This window comes from Ahaetulla prasina, chromosome 4, assembly GCF_028640845.1.
Source record: "Ahaetulla prasina isolate Xishuangbanna chromosome 4, ASM2864084v1, whole genome shotgun sequence".
In the NCBI taxonomy this organism is placed as follows: Eukaryota; Metazoa; Chordata; class Lepidosauria; order Squamata; family Colubridae; genus Ahaetulla; species Ahaetulla prasina.
In genome coordinates, this window is record NC_080542.1 from 63521168 (window position 1) to 63539433 (window position 18266).

Genomic DNA, 18266 nt, shown 5'->3' on the forward strand with positions numbered 1-18266 from the left:
TAAAATACTCCAATTCTTCCTTTTCTTTAATTATCAATGTTAATCTATTCATTTCTGCATATTCCAATGTTTTCTTAATTACTTCTCCCTCTAAATGGATTTTCTCTGCTTTCCAATTTTGCACAAATACAATTCTCGCTGCAGTTACAATATGTATAATCAAGTAAGTATTCTCTTTACTACATTTCTCTGGTAAGATACCCAATAGGAACAGTTCAGGTTTTAAATCAATATGTTGTTGTATCATTTCCTCTAGCAGTGTTCTAATTTTAATCCAGTAGTTCCTCGCTTCTGGATACGTCCACCACATATGATAATACGATCCTGGTATCTGATGGCATTTCCAGCATTTAACTGATTTATCTTTAAACATTTTTGCCAATTTTTCCAATTTGCCAATTTTTCATGTGCCATCTATACAACACTTTGTATTGCTTTTCTTTATATGCTGTGGACATGGTTAATTGATAATTTTTTCCCCATTATTGCTGCCATTTTGTCTAACTCAATTGTATATCCAAAATTCTTAGCCCATGCTATCATTACTTCTTTTACCTGTTCTTCTTCTAGCTTAACACTCAATAAGTTAAGTTTATAGTTTTTTTAATCATTGTTTCATCTGTTCCTATGAATATCTCATCCAGCTCTGTCATTTCCAAAGGTATTTAGGAGTTTATTGGTTAAATACTATGAATTAAATTTGGTATTACAGTCATTTCCATACACTTTGCAAAATTAGATTTATATTCACTTTAAGCAGCATTTCTCATTATTATTTTTATTGTTTGTTCCTTGACTATTTTACTGGTGTACTCTAGAGGTGCATAAAATGGATAAAAGAAATATTCCAATCTCAAAGTTCTGATTTTTCCTTTATAGAGTTGGTCAGCATAGAAGTTTAATTGTCATTATCAATCTCTATGTAGTTCAAGAATGTCTCCACAGGAAATTTCAAGATACCTCGGATGATCTCATAGCAGCCACACCGGAAGCAATTAGATAGTTAGCTTCTATAGATATCGAATTATAACATCTATCCCATTGCAATTCTATGGCTCTATATTATGGGATTGTGGTTTTATCTTAATATTTTATATTCTGCATTACATTGTGTGTATATATATGTGTATGCTGATACTTTATTTAAACTAAATTTGTGTTAAATCATTGCATGATTTCTATAGATGTCATGAGCTAAATAAATATCTATAGAGATTCTAAAAATAGAATTTATAGACTTATATGTCCCTTTTCCAAAAAATGAGAAATGTCCTTTTTCCAAAAGATAATATTGTCTTACCTTAAGGAGATTTGTCAAGTAATTCTTCAGAAATTCTTTAAGTCGTTTGTACAATTCTAAGCCAACAAACTGAGCTCCTCCAGGTGTTTGGCCTTTTTTAGATTTAGAAGTGGTTACACCAGCTCCTCGAGCTTGATTAGACTGATGTACACTAGTGCAGTAGTTATAAACATGACTGATGGAAGAGTTAAGGATAAATTATATGCTACATACCAGAATTAAACAGTAAATTAATACTGAATGCATATCTTCATTACACACACACACACATCCTCAATATTAAATCACTGAAATTAAATCACCAAAATTCATGCCCCATTAATTTTCAATGAACTGCTTTGGATTCAACAATGATTTCTATAATTCTTACTATACGTTTTGTAAAAGTTATTATCAGTATTCTTATACCATTAAACCAAATGGTGAGGATAAACAATGGCTCAGATGAGAATTCACAGCAGAGATATAAACATGGAATATCTAATTCATAAGTTACAATATAGCCAATTTAGACTGATTATTTGAGAGAAGTTTAACAGTAAATTGTAGAAATAATATTGGAAATCACATTATGTTAAGGGTGTTTTTGTTTTGCAATTGCACAAGTTTCTAGTTCTATTCTTTGCATGATTACCAATAAGCAAAATCTCTATGTATGACTGCCATATATATTTACTGTTGTTTTTGTTTTGTTTTCGTTTTTGTTTTCATGACTGTTCATCATCCAGAGTCCCTTGTCCAAGTGGGACAAGTCACATGATAACAGAGATGAAATGATAGAAGATGTTAAAAGTTGTAGGAATCTTGGGGAGGGGAGTGATTATGGAATATTGGAATTCAACATTATGCAACCACAAGCAATAGAATAAAATCAAACTAGAATCTTGGACTCTAAGAGAACTGATTTCAATAAACTTAGAAAGAACTTGGGAAAGATTCCATGGATGAGAATCCTGAAGGGGAAAACAACTCAAAAAGCTTGGGTAATTTTGAAAATTATAAAAGATTATAAAAGACCAGTCTAGCACAATTTCAATGAAGAAGAAAAATAACAGCTCTCAAAAGAAACCAGCATAGCTGCACTAAAAACGCTTGAGTTCAATCAACTCGCGAAAATGTTTTCTTTTACAGCGTGTTTCCCTCGACACAACGGTGAGGAAAGCGACGGAGCTTGAAAGGTAAGACCTATGTCTTGCTTCTCACCCGCCCCACCTGCCGCTCCCAAATTGCATCCCTAAAGGGAACGGGTGGCTAAGCGAGTCAGGAGCCCTGTCATGCCCGGTGAGGGAGAGAAGAGATGGCAAGGGGAGCCACGTCTTGCTCCACATGTCTCACTTCTCCCCCATCCCACCTGCCACCCCTCTCTATAATGAGATGGCAAGGAAGGGAAGCAGCCAGCTGCTGTTGCCATTGGGGTGGGGTGGGATGTGTTGGGCCGTTCAGCCAGCATGAAGAACAGGGAGGGGAGGGCATGTCCTCTCCTCCCCCCTCCAGTCTTGCCTCAATTCATTTTGGTTGTGCGGCAAGCAACCCGAGGAAATGGTGGGACCGGCTGCGCATGCGTGTAAGTAGTTGGGGTGGGGGCTTATTTTGCTGAGCTGGCTTATATTATCGCATGCACTGAAAAAGCCTGATTGGGCTTATTATCCAGACATGTCTTACTTTGGGGAAAACACACTAGTAGTAATTTTGAGAGGGATCTTGAAGTCCTAGCTTAAATATGAACTAGCAGTATATGCTAGTTTATAGCGCCTTGGTAAGACCAAACTTGGAATTCTGAATCCAGTTTTGGTTGCAACAATGTAAAAAATATGTTGAAACTCTTTCTAGAGTGCAAAGAAGAGCAACAAAGATGATCAAAGAACTGGAGGCTAAAACATATAAAAAACGATTGCTGGAATTGTGTATGCCTAGGTTAATGAAAAGAAGGACTAGGGGTGACATGATAGTAGTGTTCCAACATCTAAATGGCTGCCAGAAAGAAGAGGGAGTCAATCTATTCTCCAAAGCACCCAAAGGCAGGACAAGAAGCAATTGATAAAAACTCATCAAGGAGAGAAACAACCTAGAACTAAGGAGAAATTTTCTGACAGCTAGAACAATTTATCAGTGGAACAACACTGGAAGTTTTTAATAAGAGATTGGATAACCATTTGTCTGAAATGGTGTAGTCCAACCATTTGTCTGAAATGGTTGGACTAGAAGACTTCCAATGTTCCTTCCATCTGTGTTATTCTGTATGTTATTCTATATTTTGTATTCTATTTTGTATTCTGGGCAGCTATAGAATTTTGTATTCTGGGCAGCTATAGAATTTAATTAATTAATTAGATATACAATGGCTAACAAAACATATGGAGGTCTAGCCGTTCTGAAGCTGATCGGACACTAGTTAGGTCTTTTTCTAAGGCCTACCTAGTGGCACTGAGGGAGGCGAAACGTTCCTACGTTTCCACCCTCATTGCATCGGCAGATAACCGCCCGGCCGCCCTGTTTTGGGTGACCCGCTTCCTCCTTCATCAGGAGGGGCGGGAGGACACCTTGCAGGGACGTGCTGAGGAGTTTAACGGTTATCTATACGATAAAATCGTTCAGCTTCAGGATAGCTTAGACCAAAATTGCGATGATCCAAATGAGATGACGGAGACACGTCTTGTTGAGGTTATTTGGGATGAGTTTGATGCTGTGGCTCCCGAGGACGTGGACAGGTTACTGGGGAGGCTACATGCGACCACATGTTTACTGGACCCGTGTCCCTCCTGGTTGGTGCTGGCCACACGGGAGGTGACACGAGGCTGGCTCCAGGGAATTATAAATGCTTCATTGTTGGAGGGGGTTTTCCCCGCCGCCTTGAAAGAGGCGATGGTGAGACCCCTCCTCAAGAAGCCTTCCCTGGACCCGGCTATTTTAGGAAACTATCGTCCAGTCTCCAACCTTCGCTTTGTGGCAAAGGTTGTAGAGAGTGTGGTGGCATGGCAGCTCCCCCGGTACCTTGATGAAGCTGTCTATTTAGACCCGTTCCAGTCCGGCTTCCGGTCCGGACATAGCACGGAGACAGCTTTGGTCGCGTTGGTGGATGACCTCTGGAGGGCCAGGGATAGGGGTTGTTCCTCTGCCCTGGTCCTGTTAGATCTCTCGGCGGCTTTCGATACCATCGACCATGATATCTTGCTGCACCGATTGGAGAGCTTGGGAGTGGGAGGCACCGTTTATCGGTGGTTCTCCTCCTATCTCTCTGACCGGATGCAGACGGTGTTGACAGGGGGGCAGAGATTGACTGCGAGACGCCTTACTTGTGGGGTGCCTCAGGGGTCGATTCTCTCGCCTCTCCTGTTCAACATCTATATGAAGCCGCTGGGTGAGGTCATCAGTGGCTTCGGGGTGAGTTATCATCTGTACGCTGATGATACGCAACTGTACTTTTCCATCCCGGGCCACCCCAACGAAGCTGTCGAAGTGCTGTCCCGGTGCCTGGAAGCCGTACGGGTCTGGATGGGGAGAAACAGGCTCAAGCTCAATCCCTCCAAGACGGAGTGGCTGTGGATGCCGGCACCCCGGTACAGTCAGCTGCAATTGCAGCTGACTGTTGGGGGCGAGTCATTGGCCCCAATGGAAAGGGTGCGCAACTTGGGTGTTATCCTGGATGGACGGCTGTCGTTTGAAGACCATTTGGCGGCCGTCTCCAGGAGAGCTTTTTACCAGGTCCGCCTGGTCCGCCAGTTGCGCCCCTTCCTTGACCGGGATGCCTTATGCACTGTCACTCATGCTCGTCACTTCTCGTTTGGATTATTGTAATGCTCTCTACATGGGGCTTCCCCTGAAGTGCACCCGGAGGCTTCAGTTAGTTCAGAATGCAGCTGCGCAGGTGATTGAGGGAGCCTCACGTTGCTCCCACGTAACACTGCTCCTGCGCAGTCTGCACTGGCTTCCTGTGGTCTTTCGGGTGCGCTTTAAGGTTTTGGTTACCACCTTTAAAGAGCTCCATGGCTTAGGGCCCGGGTACTTACGGGACCGCCTGCTGTTACCTTATGCCTCCCACCGACCTGTACGCTCACACAGAGAGGGTCTTCTCAGGGTGCCGTCCGCCAAGCAATGCCGGCTGGTGGCCCCCAGGGGAAGGGCCTTCTCTGTAGGAGCTCCTACTCTTTGGAACGAACTTCCCCCTGGTTTGCGCCAATTACCCGACCTTCGGACCTTTCGCCGTGAGCTGAAAACGTATTTGTTTATTCAAGCGGGACTGGCTTAAATTTTTAATTCTAAACGATTTTAATCGGGGTTATTATTTATAAATTTTAAGGGTTTTAATTCCGGCCATTTATGAATTATGCTTGTTTTAAGTTATTGTTTTAATTGTATATTGTGCTGTTTTTTATGACTTGGCTGTGCACCGCCCTGAGTCCTTCGGGAGAAGGGTGGTATAAAAATTTAAATAAATAAATAAATAAATATACACAACACATTTTGCAGTGAAAACAAAAGCGGACTGCACTGAAAAAGGGTATCTCTTCCATTCTCTCCGTGTTGCCTCATCAGTGTTTCAAACAAGTCTCTAACATGAGTTATTACAATTTACCCCCGCTTAATTTACCTGCAAAGAGTATTTTTACAGACTTCTCCACACAAGAACCTGACTGGTCACTCCTATAACAAACACACTGCATAAACTTATACCAACATCAATCCCTACTCATCTCAACATTCTGAAGAAAGCATGCAATAGCAGTCAAAATCAGACAGTAGTAATGCATTTAAGAAATTAATATCCCAAACCTCACATTGCTTCAGTTATGAAACAGAGTAAGAGTATGATGACAAAATCATTAAAGCCACTTATTTAGGAATACTTGTTAGGATACGTGTAGAGTTCCATGTATCTGGACTTTGCCATGCTTTGCCTTGTATAAACTTGTTGAATGCCAGCTCTTAGGTCATCCCATATCTGATCAAGACCAATCTGTTTAAGTCCATGAGGATTCTGACTCCTATTTGATGACATTTTAAATTTTCTGCAAAGTCTTCCAGTGTAGCAGTGAGAAATCTAGTTAATCCTCCATCAGAGGTAGAAATAAATCAACATTACAAATTCTATCACAGTCACGCAGAAAAAATGTTTTATACGAAGGCTGTTATTGTCTCACAATAACCTCTGTAGGAAAGGAGAAAAAGAAAACAGATGTTTATTCAATTGAGAATTTAAATTTAGCAATAGCTACCATAAAACAAGCCATTGTAAAACCATAACATCATATGTGAATAAAACATGAGAGATTTACAAAAGTTTTCTTAGTAAAAGACTACTTGGGATAATGGGTTCATGTATGCATGTATAAAGACATACACATACACAAACCAGGGCAGAGGGAAGAGGAGGATAGTATTTCTTTCTGGCAAGAGAAACATAAAAGGGGATGGAAGAAAAAGATGCTACCTAGCCAACTCAAACATGTGGCAGGTTGGATGAAAGTGCCATGCTACTTAATGGTTTGTAAGGGAGAAGATGAAGATAACAAGTTAGGGAGCTAAAAGCACCATCTAAAGTCCTTGTGTAGCAACTAGCAAGGAACAAGTAGTAACATTTCAAAAGTGGTAAACAAGAGGTGAGGAAATGCTGAGAACATGCAAAGCATCACTTGGTTGGAATCTTTTCTTTCAGTTTTCCACTTTGAGGATGAGGAAGAATACAACTTGTTTCTTTTTTCTTTTATACTTATGTGGGTAAAGCCACCTGAGTATAAAAATATTAGAATAAAATACTGATGTAGAAATCAATATTTTTGGGGAGGGGGATTGGGTGTAAATTTATTCCACTGCATTCAAACTTTAGGGAAACAGTTTTGATATAAATGGTCAAGGGCATCTGCTTGAAAACACAACTTCTAATCCTACATTAAGTTAACAACCAACTGGATGACTTTGGGTTAGTTGCTTCTCTTAACCCTAGGAAGAAGACAATGACAAATCATTTCTAAAAACCTTGCTGAGAGAACTGAAGGGCTTTTTCCAGGACATGACTAAATAGAAGAAAACATAATCTAAAGTTTAATAAACGAGGATCTGTTAAATCAAGACTTGACTGTATTGCTATAACACTACAAAGTCATGTTACTAATATATAGTTAATCCTCAAAATAACTATAATGGAGGCAAGCCATAATAGTTGTTGTCATAACAGTTGTAAAATAATCTTTTTTATGATGGTCATTAGGCAAATCACTAAGATTGCTAAATGAATCCACAGTCATTAAGTGTGAATCAATGGTTTACTATCAATGTAGTTTTGCTAAAAACTGGAAATGATGTATTTTTGCAAAGCAGGTGATGTGATGCGGGATGCTGCAAACATAAACGTGGTTAGGTTGCTAAGCATCCAAAATTTGGTCATGTGCTCACAGAGGGCCCTAAACTATCAAAACTAGGCCGTAAAACCCCATTTTTTGATTTATCATAAGTCAAGGACTATCTCTATAGTAATAGCCTTTCTCAAGCAGGGATGTCAGAATGCTAAATAATGCAAAAAGAATAAATTTGGTAACCAGATTAACAGTATTTTTATATAAAATTAAGGTAGTGCAACTTATCAAATCCAAACAGAAAGATTCTTCAGATTGTCTAGAGTTGCTCACATATCCCCTACTGAGAGATCAGATGCATCATTTCAAGGAATTATATACACACAAGAAGTTGCTGATGGATTTCACATTTACATATAGATATGCTTCAAAGTATAATTAGATACAGATGTGTATCAAATAGCCAATTCACATTTAAAACCCTGCAAGTTTCAGCATCCTAGCACTAATATGGAAATCCATAGCAGTGAGTTAGCTGGCTTTAAGCCATTTTATCGAAACACTGATGGATCAACATAGGATTCAACAATGATGCATATTCATAACAGCTAATATACCATGTTCATGCTTTTTAAGTGCAGCGTTGAGAGAGTATCAGGCTGCCATTCTCTACCAGAAGGAACTCTTGAACAAGAATATTCTAAATTTTTCAATTATATTTTATGTTTACAGGAAAATTTGACTTTTTAGTTTTGCCTCTCTATTACATTAGTTGCTGCTGGGACCTTGTTTTTCAGGACTGCCTCTTTCAATAAATATTCCGATGCAAAGAAACACTTGCAAAGAATTAGTGCCTAATATTTGTTTTAATGTTTCTCCCACTGCTTTCAAAATTTTAGGCTTTAGGCCTGCAAGCTGGAACTGTGATGTTTTCTATTTTTTGTAGAGTCCTTAGAAAACATTTAGTACTATATAAATAATGAACCCCAAAATGCTATTTAAAGTACCTGTACTACAAAGATGACCCAAATAGATGAGACTGAAATGATAATAAAGAAAATAGCAGGAACTGAAACTCCATGGCATGTAAATGAATACCAGTTGGGTTTTGAACTGAATGGAGCTTGCAACCATTGCTGTAGCCTGTCAGCTTTCTGTCTGTGATTGCTCGGAGTGGTGCATGCTGCTCCATAACCCTAGAGAACCATTGGGCTGCCATTTCCCATGTTTGATCTTTTGTATGGCAATGGTGGGGGGTGCCAGCCTTTGGAGCTCCTTGGAATTTTAGGCACAGAGGAGAGGTGGATGAGGAGAGTTACAGCACCTCTGTGTTTGATTGTTAAGGGGGGGGAAAAGGCAAGTCACCAAATTTTCATCACCTGACCTCATGGACAATGCAAAGGCCATAACTTCTGAGCATAGGCTACAAGTCTCTTTGTTCTGCACTATCATAATTTTGAATAGTTGTGAATGAATTGTTATAAATTGAGGTCTATAGTTCAAAGACACCTTCATTAATTAATGCCAAACCTGGTTCAAGCATAGCCAAGTTTCACCATATAGTGCATGTTGTTTACCTCAAAGAATCTAAGATCTAAGTGATGAAAATCAGACAATAATATTTTCTTTTAAATTTTACGTAGACTTCATAATTTTTTTTTTTTTACATTTATATCCCGCCCTTCTCCGAAGACTCAGGGCAGCTTACAGTGTATAAGGCAATAGTCTCATTCTATTTGTATATTTTTTACAAAGTCAACTTATTGCCCCCCCAACAATCTGGGTCCTCATTTTACCTACCTTATAAAGGATGGAAGGCTGAGTGAACCTTGGGCCGGGCTTGAACCTGCAGTAATTGCAGGCTACTGTGTTCTAATAACAGGCTTCGTAACAGCCTGAGCTATTCCGGCCCGGAAATGCACATTGTATTCTAAGATTTATTATAGATTTGTACCTAAAACACAACACATACGTTTTAATATAAAAGTGGTGTTTTGGGGACAAGTTTATTATCTCACATCCATATTCCTTTTTTAAAAATCTTGTTTGCTGTTACTTGCAAGCTGTCCTATCATTGCTGACAGTATTTAACTCTGGTGCTTTTTTGCTGGCTAAATAATTTTATCAGGGAATACCAAACACATAACACATCACATATAACAGTGTACCATCAAAAGATAAAGCAAGGTTTAGAAGAACAGATCAGACCCAAACTGAAAAGTTTAAAATACACTGAATTTAAGGTATCCAAACTGGCCATGACTTATTCTTTGGTTTCATTTCAAATGACTTCATACACATCTAAGAAATTTTACTTCTCGTAAAATAAAAAAACAGAAAACATAAATCAAGTTCATGCTGTAAATCACTGGAATCTATAATCATAATGCTATTACACTGCTCATAAGTATTTGCCAACAGAACAACGCCATATTTAACTGTAGGTTCAAGTGGAATATATTCCACAATTTATGAATAAACCAACTGAACTAAGAGGTCAGTATAATTCTAGCGTTCAGCAACGTGGAAAATTAGAAGCCAATTCTAAGGAAAAATTCAGGGGGAAAAAGCAGACAGTATAATACAACCAATGTAAATTATAATTAATATTAGATTCAGAGGACCAATTTCCCTAGTACCAACTTATAATACTTAGCCAACATCAGCCAATCATTACTGTGCTAGTAACAAGTACAACAAGCTTTATATATCTTCAATTAAGACTTAATGCAGAAAATATGCCACTGAAGGTTTGGGCAATAATAAAATAGCGAAAGAGATGCTCAAGCATATAACAACAATAGACAGAAACTAAGTATTTTATATTTCTTAAGTGTACACTTTCCTTTGGAATTACTGAGCAGCTGTATCAGAGTACAAGGATATTCTGTCAGCTTCTAAAAACAGCCTCATCTTTTCTCTGAATTTGCTTCCTATGAAGCTACAATACAATTCTAGGAAAAGTTTGATTTCAGGAGCTACTGATAGAAGCTATATGACTGCCTATCCAAATATCCTTTTTCCTTCAAATGCGAAACACTGCAGAATCTGGTATTTTGTTACTAGTTTATTACAATGTATAATAAATCATCAGCACTTTTGGCATCCACCAAAGATTTCTAAAATAAATATGAAATTACAAACTTCCTAACAAAAACTCTTGCATACAAATACATACCTAGCTTTGTTTTTCAAATAAGGCTTAATGCCAGAGTATTGTAAGATGGCCAATGTGACATCTATTTTGAAAAAAGTACAAGATGGGAATATTAACAGCAGTAAAATTTCTAAAAAATGAGGTATTAATAGGCATATGAGTGAAAGTGGCACTGAGCAACTTTTGAGTGGCATATGAGTAAAAGTGGCAATGAATCATGCTGGCACGGTGGTTAGAATGCAGTATTGCAAGCTAACTCTGCCCACTGCTAAGAGTTCGATCTTGACCAGCTCAAGGTTGACAGTCTTCCATCATTCTGATGTCAGTAAAATGAGGGCCCAGATTTTTGGAGCCAATATGCTGACTCTGCAAACTGCTTAGAGAGTGCTGTAAAACACAATGAAGCAGTATATAAGTCTAAGTGCTATTATATAACCTAGACTTTCAAATGGCCTTTGATAAAATTTCTCACGAAAAGATTCTTCAGTAAATCTATAGAATAAGATGACTTGGCTTTTTACAGATTGTTAACTGATTAAAAAGGAAAAAGTTAAGATCACAAAGCAATGGGCAATCTCCTCAATAGATAAAACAGCATAGTTCCTTAAGGTTCTCTCTTGAAATCAATGAGGCAATGAGTCAGCTAAATTTGTAAATTTTGCCAAACTACTCAAGGTGATAAAAGGCAAAACTAATGAGTGCTTCAAAAGAATCTTTTGTGAAATGTGGGAATATTCAATCCATTAGAAAATAGGGCATATATATCTGCTAACTTTATATATGCATTGATCTCAGCTCTCTATAAAAAAAGGAGAAAGAGTTCTAGAATTAGAGTGGACAGATAAATGAAGAAACTAACTCACTGTCCAGCAATTGTGAAAATAGCAAGTTCCAATCTTGGGTTCATTAGTAATGCAACTAAAAATAAAACTTCCAATAATGTATTGTCTTTATTCAGATCTATGGTACATCTTCATCTTTTTTTTTTTGTTTGTTTACATTTATACCCCGCCCTTCTCCGAAGACTCAGGGCGGCTTACAGTGTATAAGGCAATAGTCTCATTCTATTTGTATATTTTTTTACAAAGTCAACTTATTGCCCCCCCAACAATCTGGGTCCTCATTTTACCTACCTTATAAAGGATGGAAGGCTGAGTCAACCTTGGGCCGGGCTCGAACCTGCAATAATTGCAGGCTTCGGTGTTCTTAATAACAGGCTATTACCAGCTTGAGCTATCCGGCCCTTTGTCAAAGACACTTTGAAATACCGTGCAGTTTTGATTGCCAATTTTTAAAAAAAGACATCACAGAGCTAGAAAAATGCAGAAGCAGGCAACTAAAATGATTAGGTTGAAATTTAAAAAAAACCTTGAAGGTTTGAGGCTATGTAGGTTATAAAAAAACTAATGATTGAAGTGTATAAAATCACGCCTGGAAAGTGGTTGAGAAGAAATGCTTTATTCTGTTATAACATTAAGAATTGTGATCTTTTAATGAAGCTGAACTAAAAAAATTCTAGAACATTTTAGAAAAGACAACAAAATTTAGAAAAGTCACTCACAGAAAGCATAATTAATCCACAAATATGACAATCATCAGTAACTCTGCTATTTTAAAGGAAGTTTAGATACATTTATGGAGGACGTAACTACCGAGAAATAATAGTCCTAATAGCTCAAACTATTTCCAAGTTTACTATTTGCAGAGAAACAATGTCAAGAAAGAGGCACGTCTCCATTTCATCTCCTGTGAGTACCCTACGGAAGCCAGCATTCTCTGGCATACAAAAACAATGAAACAGACCCAAGAGTTTTTAATAGCATAGTCTTTTTAATTAGTTTTATAATTAATCTCATGTTAAAAATAAACAATATTATCGGCACATCCCTTACAAAACTATTTTAATAAAAAGAAGTTTCACTTACAGTGAACTTCAAGGGTTAAGTTTTTACATGAACTAACAATATTCCTTTTCATAAATAGCCATTTGTTAATTAAGGCTTCGCATAATACTCAAGTTTACAATTATATTAATCTGTTTAGTGTTGAAAGTATTGTCACAGATGTGCTCCAAAATAGCAAATTCTTAATCACAGAGCTTCACAAACTGTGGATTCAAGGCATCCCCCATCCTAAGGTTGAAAGCAACTTTGTGGGAATGGGAATTAAAAAAAAACCCACCTTGATCAGGCTTGGACACCAAAGTTTTAACAATGGGAAAATTCATTCTAGGATTCAGCTCCTGCTTTTAATATACAGATCATCCAAGTGCAAGAATCCTTGTGATACATATATATGAAGTCCGACAACTTCTGCTTTACCATAGATACACTTTTATAAATTCTCTCTCGATTGGAGAATCCTGATTTTTCCAAAGTACATTACTACACTTACAGCAAAATCAATAAAGAAGCCCAAGATAGCCAAATAGTCTTGCCATAATAAATTATGTTTAAATAAATCTACTTTTTGTAACTATTTCACTGGGCACCAAGTCATTCTAGTTTTTAGAAGCGAAACAAGCTTTTAATTAATGGCTTTTGCTATTTCTCCAGTTAATATATCTTGATATATTATATATTAATATATCTTGATATATTAACATATTTTAGACTAAGGTAGATTAGAATTGTCTTATCTTTGAAACTTAAACCTGGGACAATAGAACTTGAGAGACAGCAACTGATCATGGATAAATAAGGCTGGTTTCCTCAGTTCCCTTATTTAAGAACCAATCAGCAAACTACAATGGCTTATTTTATTTCTATATTTGCAAAGCACAAGTAGCCAAATACATTCTATTATGCATATATTTTTGTGAGAAAATTGTTTTCTCAATCCACACTCACATTCCAAGAGCTGCAGGAAATGACTATAGGTTTCACATAACATAACTAAAATGACATTTATAATCATTAATTTACCATGCTACTTTTCTATGCTACCTAAACAAAAAAGAGTACCAACAATAATTTCCATATGATGAAATTCAACTGCACTTCAAAAGATAGGCTTTCACAACAGTTTGCTTAAAAAAGCTTTTGTTGCTTAGAAATTTAATTAAAAGCTAGAACTGTCATGCTTTTCAAAAGTAAAATGCTATTTGTCATTAGATGGTGAAACAACTCAAGGAGAAAAAAACTATGGTGGCCAAGAGTGAAATAGAAAACTTAAAGGCGACAATATGTATGTCAATAGTTAAAAAGTTAACAGGTACAATGAAGGGATGAATAACTTGTTAAAAGTGATTCACTAACGGAATAGAAATCTGGTGCAGAGGTAAAGCACCTGCCTACTTTCCAGACAAGAACTTACATTCTTGGGTCCTCCACTATTTAATTCTGAAGGGCTGAAAAACACTAAAGCTGTAAAAAAAATTTTTTACCGGCGTAAATATCTATTAACTCAACTGGCAGCAAATTTCAGGGTTTTTTGCCCACTTGAACAACGCAGATGCCCACTTCAACACCAATCTCCGGCCTGCCGAGCGCGGAAGAGGCAAGATCCCCACCCGCCGGCACAATTCCCGAGGAAAAGGCCACCGTATGAGATTTGCGGGAGGGGCTCGGCAGACGCGCATTCGAAGGCGGAACACACCAGGCCAACGGCAACTGGGAAGCTGGGGAAAAGCTCAACGGGTGGGTAGAAACCAAGCAAGAGCCCAGCGAGGTGGAAGCGAAAAAACGTTGCACAAAGGAGGGAACGCGGCCGCGGCATTCGGCGCGCAAAAAAAAAAAAAAAAATTGAGTTCAGGGCCCTGAGGAAGAAGCGGAAGAAGCCGCTCTGCTGTGAGTGACTCTCGGAGCTTTGTAATGCGCTAGAAAAAAACGGGCCGAAGGTGATGCGGGGCTAATTGCCGGCTGCCGGCAAAAGACGACGACGATGACGACGCCGTCACATTGCGTCGCCAGCCTTGGCGAGGGGCCTACAATGGAAGAGCAGGAGAGGCGGCCGCGGCGCGATAGAGCCAGGCGGTTCTTAGGATTCCTCCCCCCTCACTCTTTTTCGCCCTCCGCCGGTTCAGGGGAACCCGAAACAACACCCCCCACCCCCGCTCTGCCTGACGGCACGCTCAACCTCACTTGACCCGGTTCAGCCTCGCTGCGCCACAACCTGGGGCCAGGCCTGCTACGTCCGTCCTACTTTCATGGCTCCTCGTTAACTTGTGGCTCTCCGACCGTCTTCGCCCGCTCCCTTCCCAGACAGGACAGAGGTTTCCCGCCCCACTCGCCCCTGCTCACCCCCCACATCGCTCGTCCCGCAGTCAGACAATCATCCAGACAGGGCCCGGCACCCTCGTCCATCCACCGTCGCGAGCCCGCCTCTTCCGGATCCGCCGCCGTAGAACCAGCGTCATCCGCCCTCGTTGGCTCGGCTTTATCTCCTAAATGGGGCGCGAGGGCGGCCCCTCCTCAGACACTTTCCATGCGCTCCTCCCCGCTTCCAGCCAATCGTTAATTGTTCCGGATTACGTCCGTTGCCATAAGTGAACAGGCGAGAAAGGAAACAGTTAATTCGCCCCTTAATTGGGCAGATTCCTATTTACAAATGAACCGCCGGAGATGTGCGCATCTATTACATCTTGTGGCGCAAACTCGTTTTGCCCATTTATCTCTGTGATCCCAGCAACAATTAAATCGGTTTAAAGCGGAATAAGGCACCCAACTTCAATTAACCAATAAGGCCCATTAGAGCTCTCCTGAAGCTGAGACGGTAAACCAAACAACCCCGCTTACACCGATTTAAGTATAGCCTGTCCAAAATCTGTACCAGCGTGCGTACTGTCTCTGTCCTAATATTCCTTTTTTATTTTTACTCTTAACTCTTTTCATATATTCAAATTTTGTTTACACTTTTACCTGTTATCTTATATATGCTTGACAAATAAATAAAATAGAAATAGGTAGGTAGGAGAACAAAACACTATTTCTGTGACTCTTCAGTTTTCTTTATAAGTATTGCCTACTGTGCCAGCATTTTTAATTATTATAATTATTATAATAATAAGAACAGAGTTGGAAGGGACCTTGGAGGTCTTCTAGTCCAACCCCCTGCCCAGGCAGGAGACCCTACCCTATTAGCTTCCAAATGCAATACTTTGAGGATAGATCAATAAATACTACTGTACTTAGTACACTATTCCAGGGCTAAAGGCCACTAGACCTTCAATTCCTCAGTAAAGCATTATCTCTTATTTTTAAGAAAATAAGGAATCCTCACACACCTTTTGAAGTAGGTATTATAGATGCCCATAGGAATTTTTCCCAGGGAGGGAGTACATAGCAGTAATATGTTTTTATATAAGGTTTTTTTTTAAATAGATAACATTTAGATAGTTCCTTGAGGGCCTAGAAAAATATAAAGATCAGGCAACCATAACGTGCTCTGTTCAGCTTTATAATAAATATAAATATTTAAAAATAATTTAAATTGGTTATGGATTACCAATTGTTGGATTATTAAGATTAGGTACCAAATATTCACAGGTGACGTTGGTTCAATTGTCCCTAAACCTGTTGTAAGTTTCTTATTGTGCATGTTGTCTACAAACTCCGAGTTTGGCATATAGGTGATAAAAATTTGATCCCTGAATTTGACAGAAAACTATTACCCTTACAAAGGGGCTTCTTTGTCCAATAAAAACATGAATTACTACAATCATCATTCAGGCAAAGCAAAAAGTATTTATTAATTCGTATCAAGCCTTTGTAAGATACACAAATAAATGATGTATACATTTGATATATATGATACATCAGAAAGCAAATGATCAAACAATAAAAGACATTGATTACATGTGATACTTGAACAATAGAAAATATTGATTCTAGATAGTGTTCCCCAAAAGTGACAAATTTAAAAATTAGATTCCTCTTTCCCAGCTGGGTTGTATTTTAAAACTTAAAAACTTATTCAAGGGTGTTCTCCATTGTTTAGTGCTGAAACAGTAAGTTTTCACATACCAAAAGAAATGGCCTTAACAAAGAAGAAAAAAACATGATTTCCTGAAGTTAAAAATAAAGACCTAAACTATCGTATTAAAAGTGCTAATATCATCTTTTAAAATGCTTCTAATGAGGCCTAGACTTCCAGATAACAATTCCTTCATTTGGTTTTAAAATTATTTATAGTTTGCTGAACCAGTATATTTAGCAAGTGCGTAGTTAGCATCTGAAACTACACAGAATCTGTGTGTTGTGGAGCAGAAACTAAAAAGTAGTTGCAGCCAAATACAAATAAACATTAGATAACATTGAAAACATTAGATAACATTGAAAACCAATAACGAATACAATGTACTAATAATGCCAAATAACGTTTCTTGAAAATTTTGCAACAGAAGCAAAAGTCCAACAGAAGTCATGGTTCCATAAAAGTAACCAGTTCACTAATCAGATTTTTAAAAAAAAAGTTCCATCAGACAAGTTCCAAGAGTCCAACAATCTCCGCCTGTGAAGAACCAAGGAGCCTTTCCTTTCCACAAGGACCAAATTTGCTCAGTCAGCAAAAATCTGGAACAATCTTTTAGGTTGGATCAAGAATCTTGTGCTGGAACTTTTAAGCAGCACATATTTTTGCTGCTGGAAAGGAAGGTTTAAGTCACTCAGAGGAACTGTAGAGCTTGCACTGCCGTGCAGAGCCTTCTGTTCTGTTTCTGTAAGGATAGAAACTATTTGGTAATTAGTTCATTCCTCTCAACCATGGATGACAACCCCCTTTGTACATTTTTAGCCTAGAAGAAGTTCCTGGACATTTTCACATTTATAGGAATCTATAATCTATAATAATTTGAGTAACATGATGTCCTTTCACATGTAGTTGCTGACAAAGACAAAGAAAAACACATGAGGCACACGAGGTGGTCAATTAAAAACCATCCAGAAGAAGCCATTCTAAGAAGCATTGTAGTGACACTGCAAGTCGTGGTCCCAACATTAATAAGAAAATTCTAAATGGCAATAGCAGAAATACTGGTACAAAGACTGAAAGGTAATTGAGCAGTTTATTTAGCAGCCTGTTCAGCAAAATCAGGATTTTGTAGAGGCTTATTAGTAAGATTTGAACAAGGTTTCTGTACCAGGTTTATAGTCTGTAAACAGTTACTTTGGCAACTTCTTCTGTAATCTCAGAAAACATAGTTAAAAATTCATAGTTGTACACTGCTTCAGTGTCACATTTGGAGTAGCTGGAATCTCTACTTCATAAGTGGCTAAAGCTTGACATTTGAAGAGTGGAACAAAATTTATTCACGAGGAACAAAAAAGAGATTAATTAAAAAGAATAATTCTTGATATTAGAACATAAAAAATAGTAGTAGCCAAAGCTCTCAAGCACCCTTTTGAACCAAGTTAATCAAGAGTTAATCAAGAGATATAGGTTGCTTTTTACTAGTCAGAGTCACAAAATATTTAGTCAGCCTTGCAAATGCTGTTATCCAAAGCTTACAAATATCTAGAATTCCTTGTAAGGGAGTTTGATAAAAGGTAGAAGCAACTGAAAAATAACATCCACCCTTCCA

General features: G+C 38.3%; 1 protein-coding gene across 1 annotated transcript in view; it reads right to left on the reverse strand.

Annotated features, from left to right (window-relative positions):
- The window catches only part of CUL1 (cullin 1), a 56798-nt gene extending 41653 nt beyond the window's left edge, over nt 1–15145 (reverse strand). Inside the window, exons 1-3 of the mRNA XM_058182301.1 lie at nt 14989–15145; nt 6157–6446; nt 1301–1475 (exon numbers count right to left, since the gene is read on the reverse strand). Of these exons, the coding sequence (XP_058038284.1) occupies nt 1301–1475; nt 6157–6296 (315 nt within the window). The 5' untranslated portion in view covers nt 6297–6446; nt 14989–15145. The remainder of the gene's footprint in view (nt 1–1300; nt 1476–6156; nt 6447–14988) is intronic.
- Nucleotides 15146–18266: the final 3121 nt, after the last annotated feature.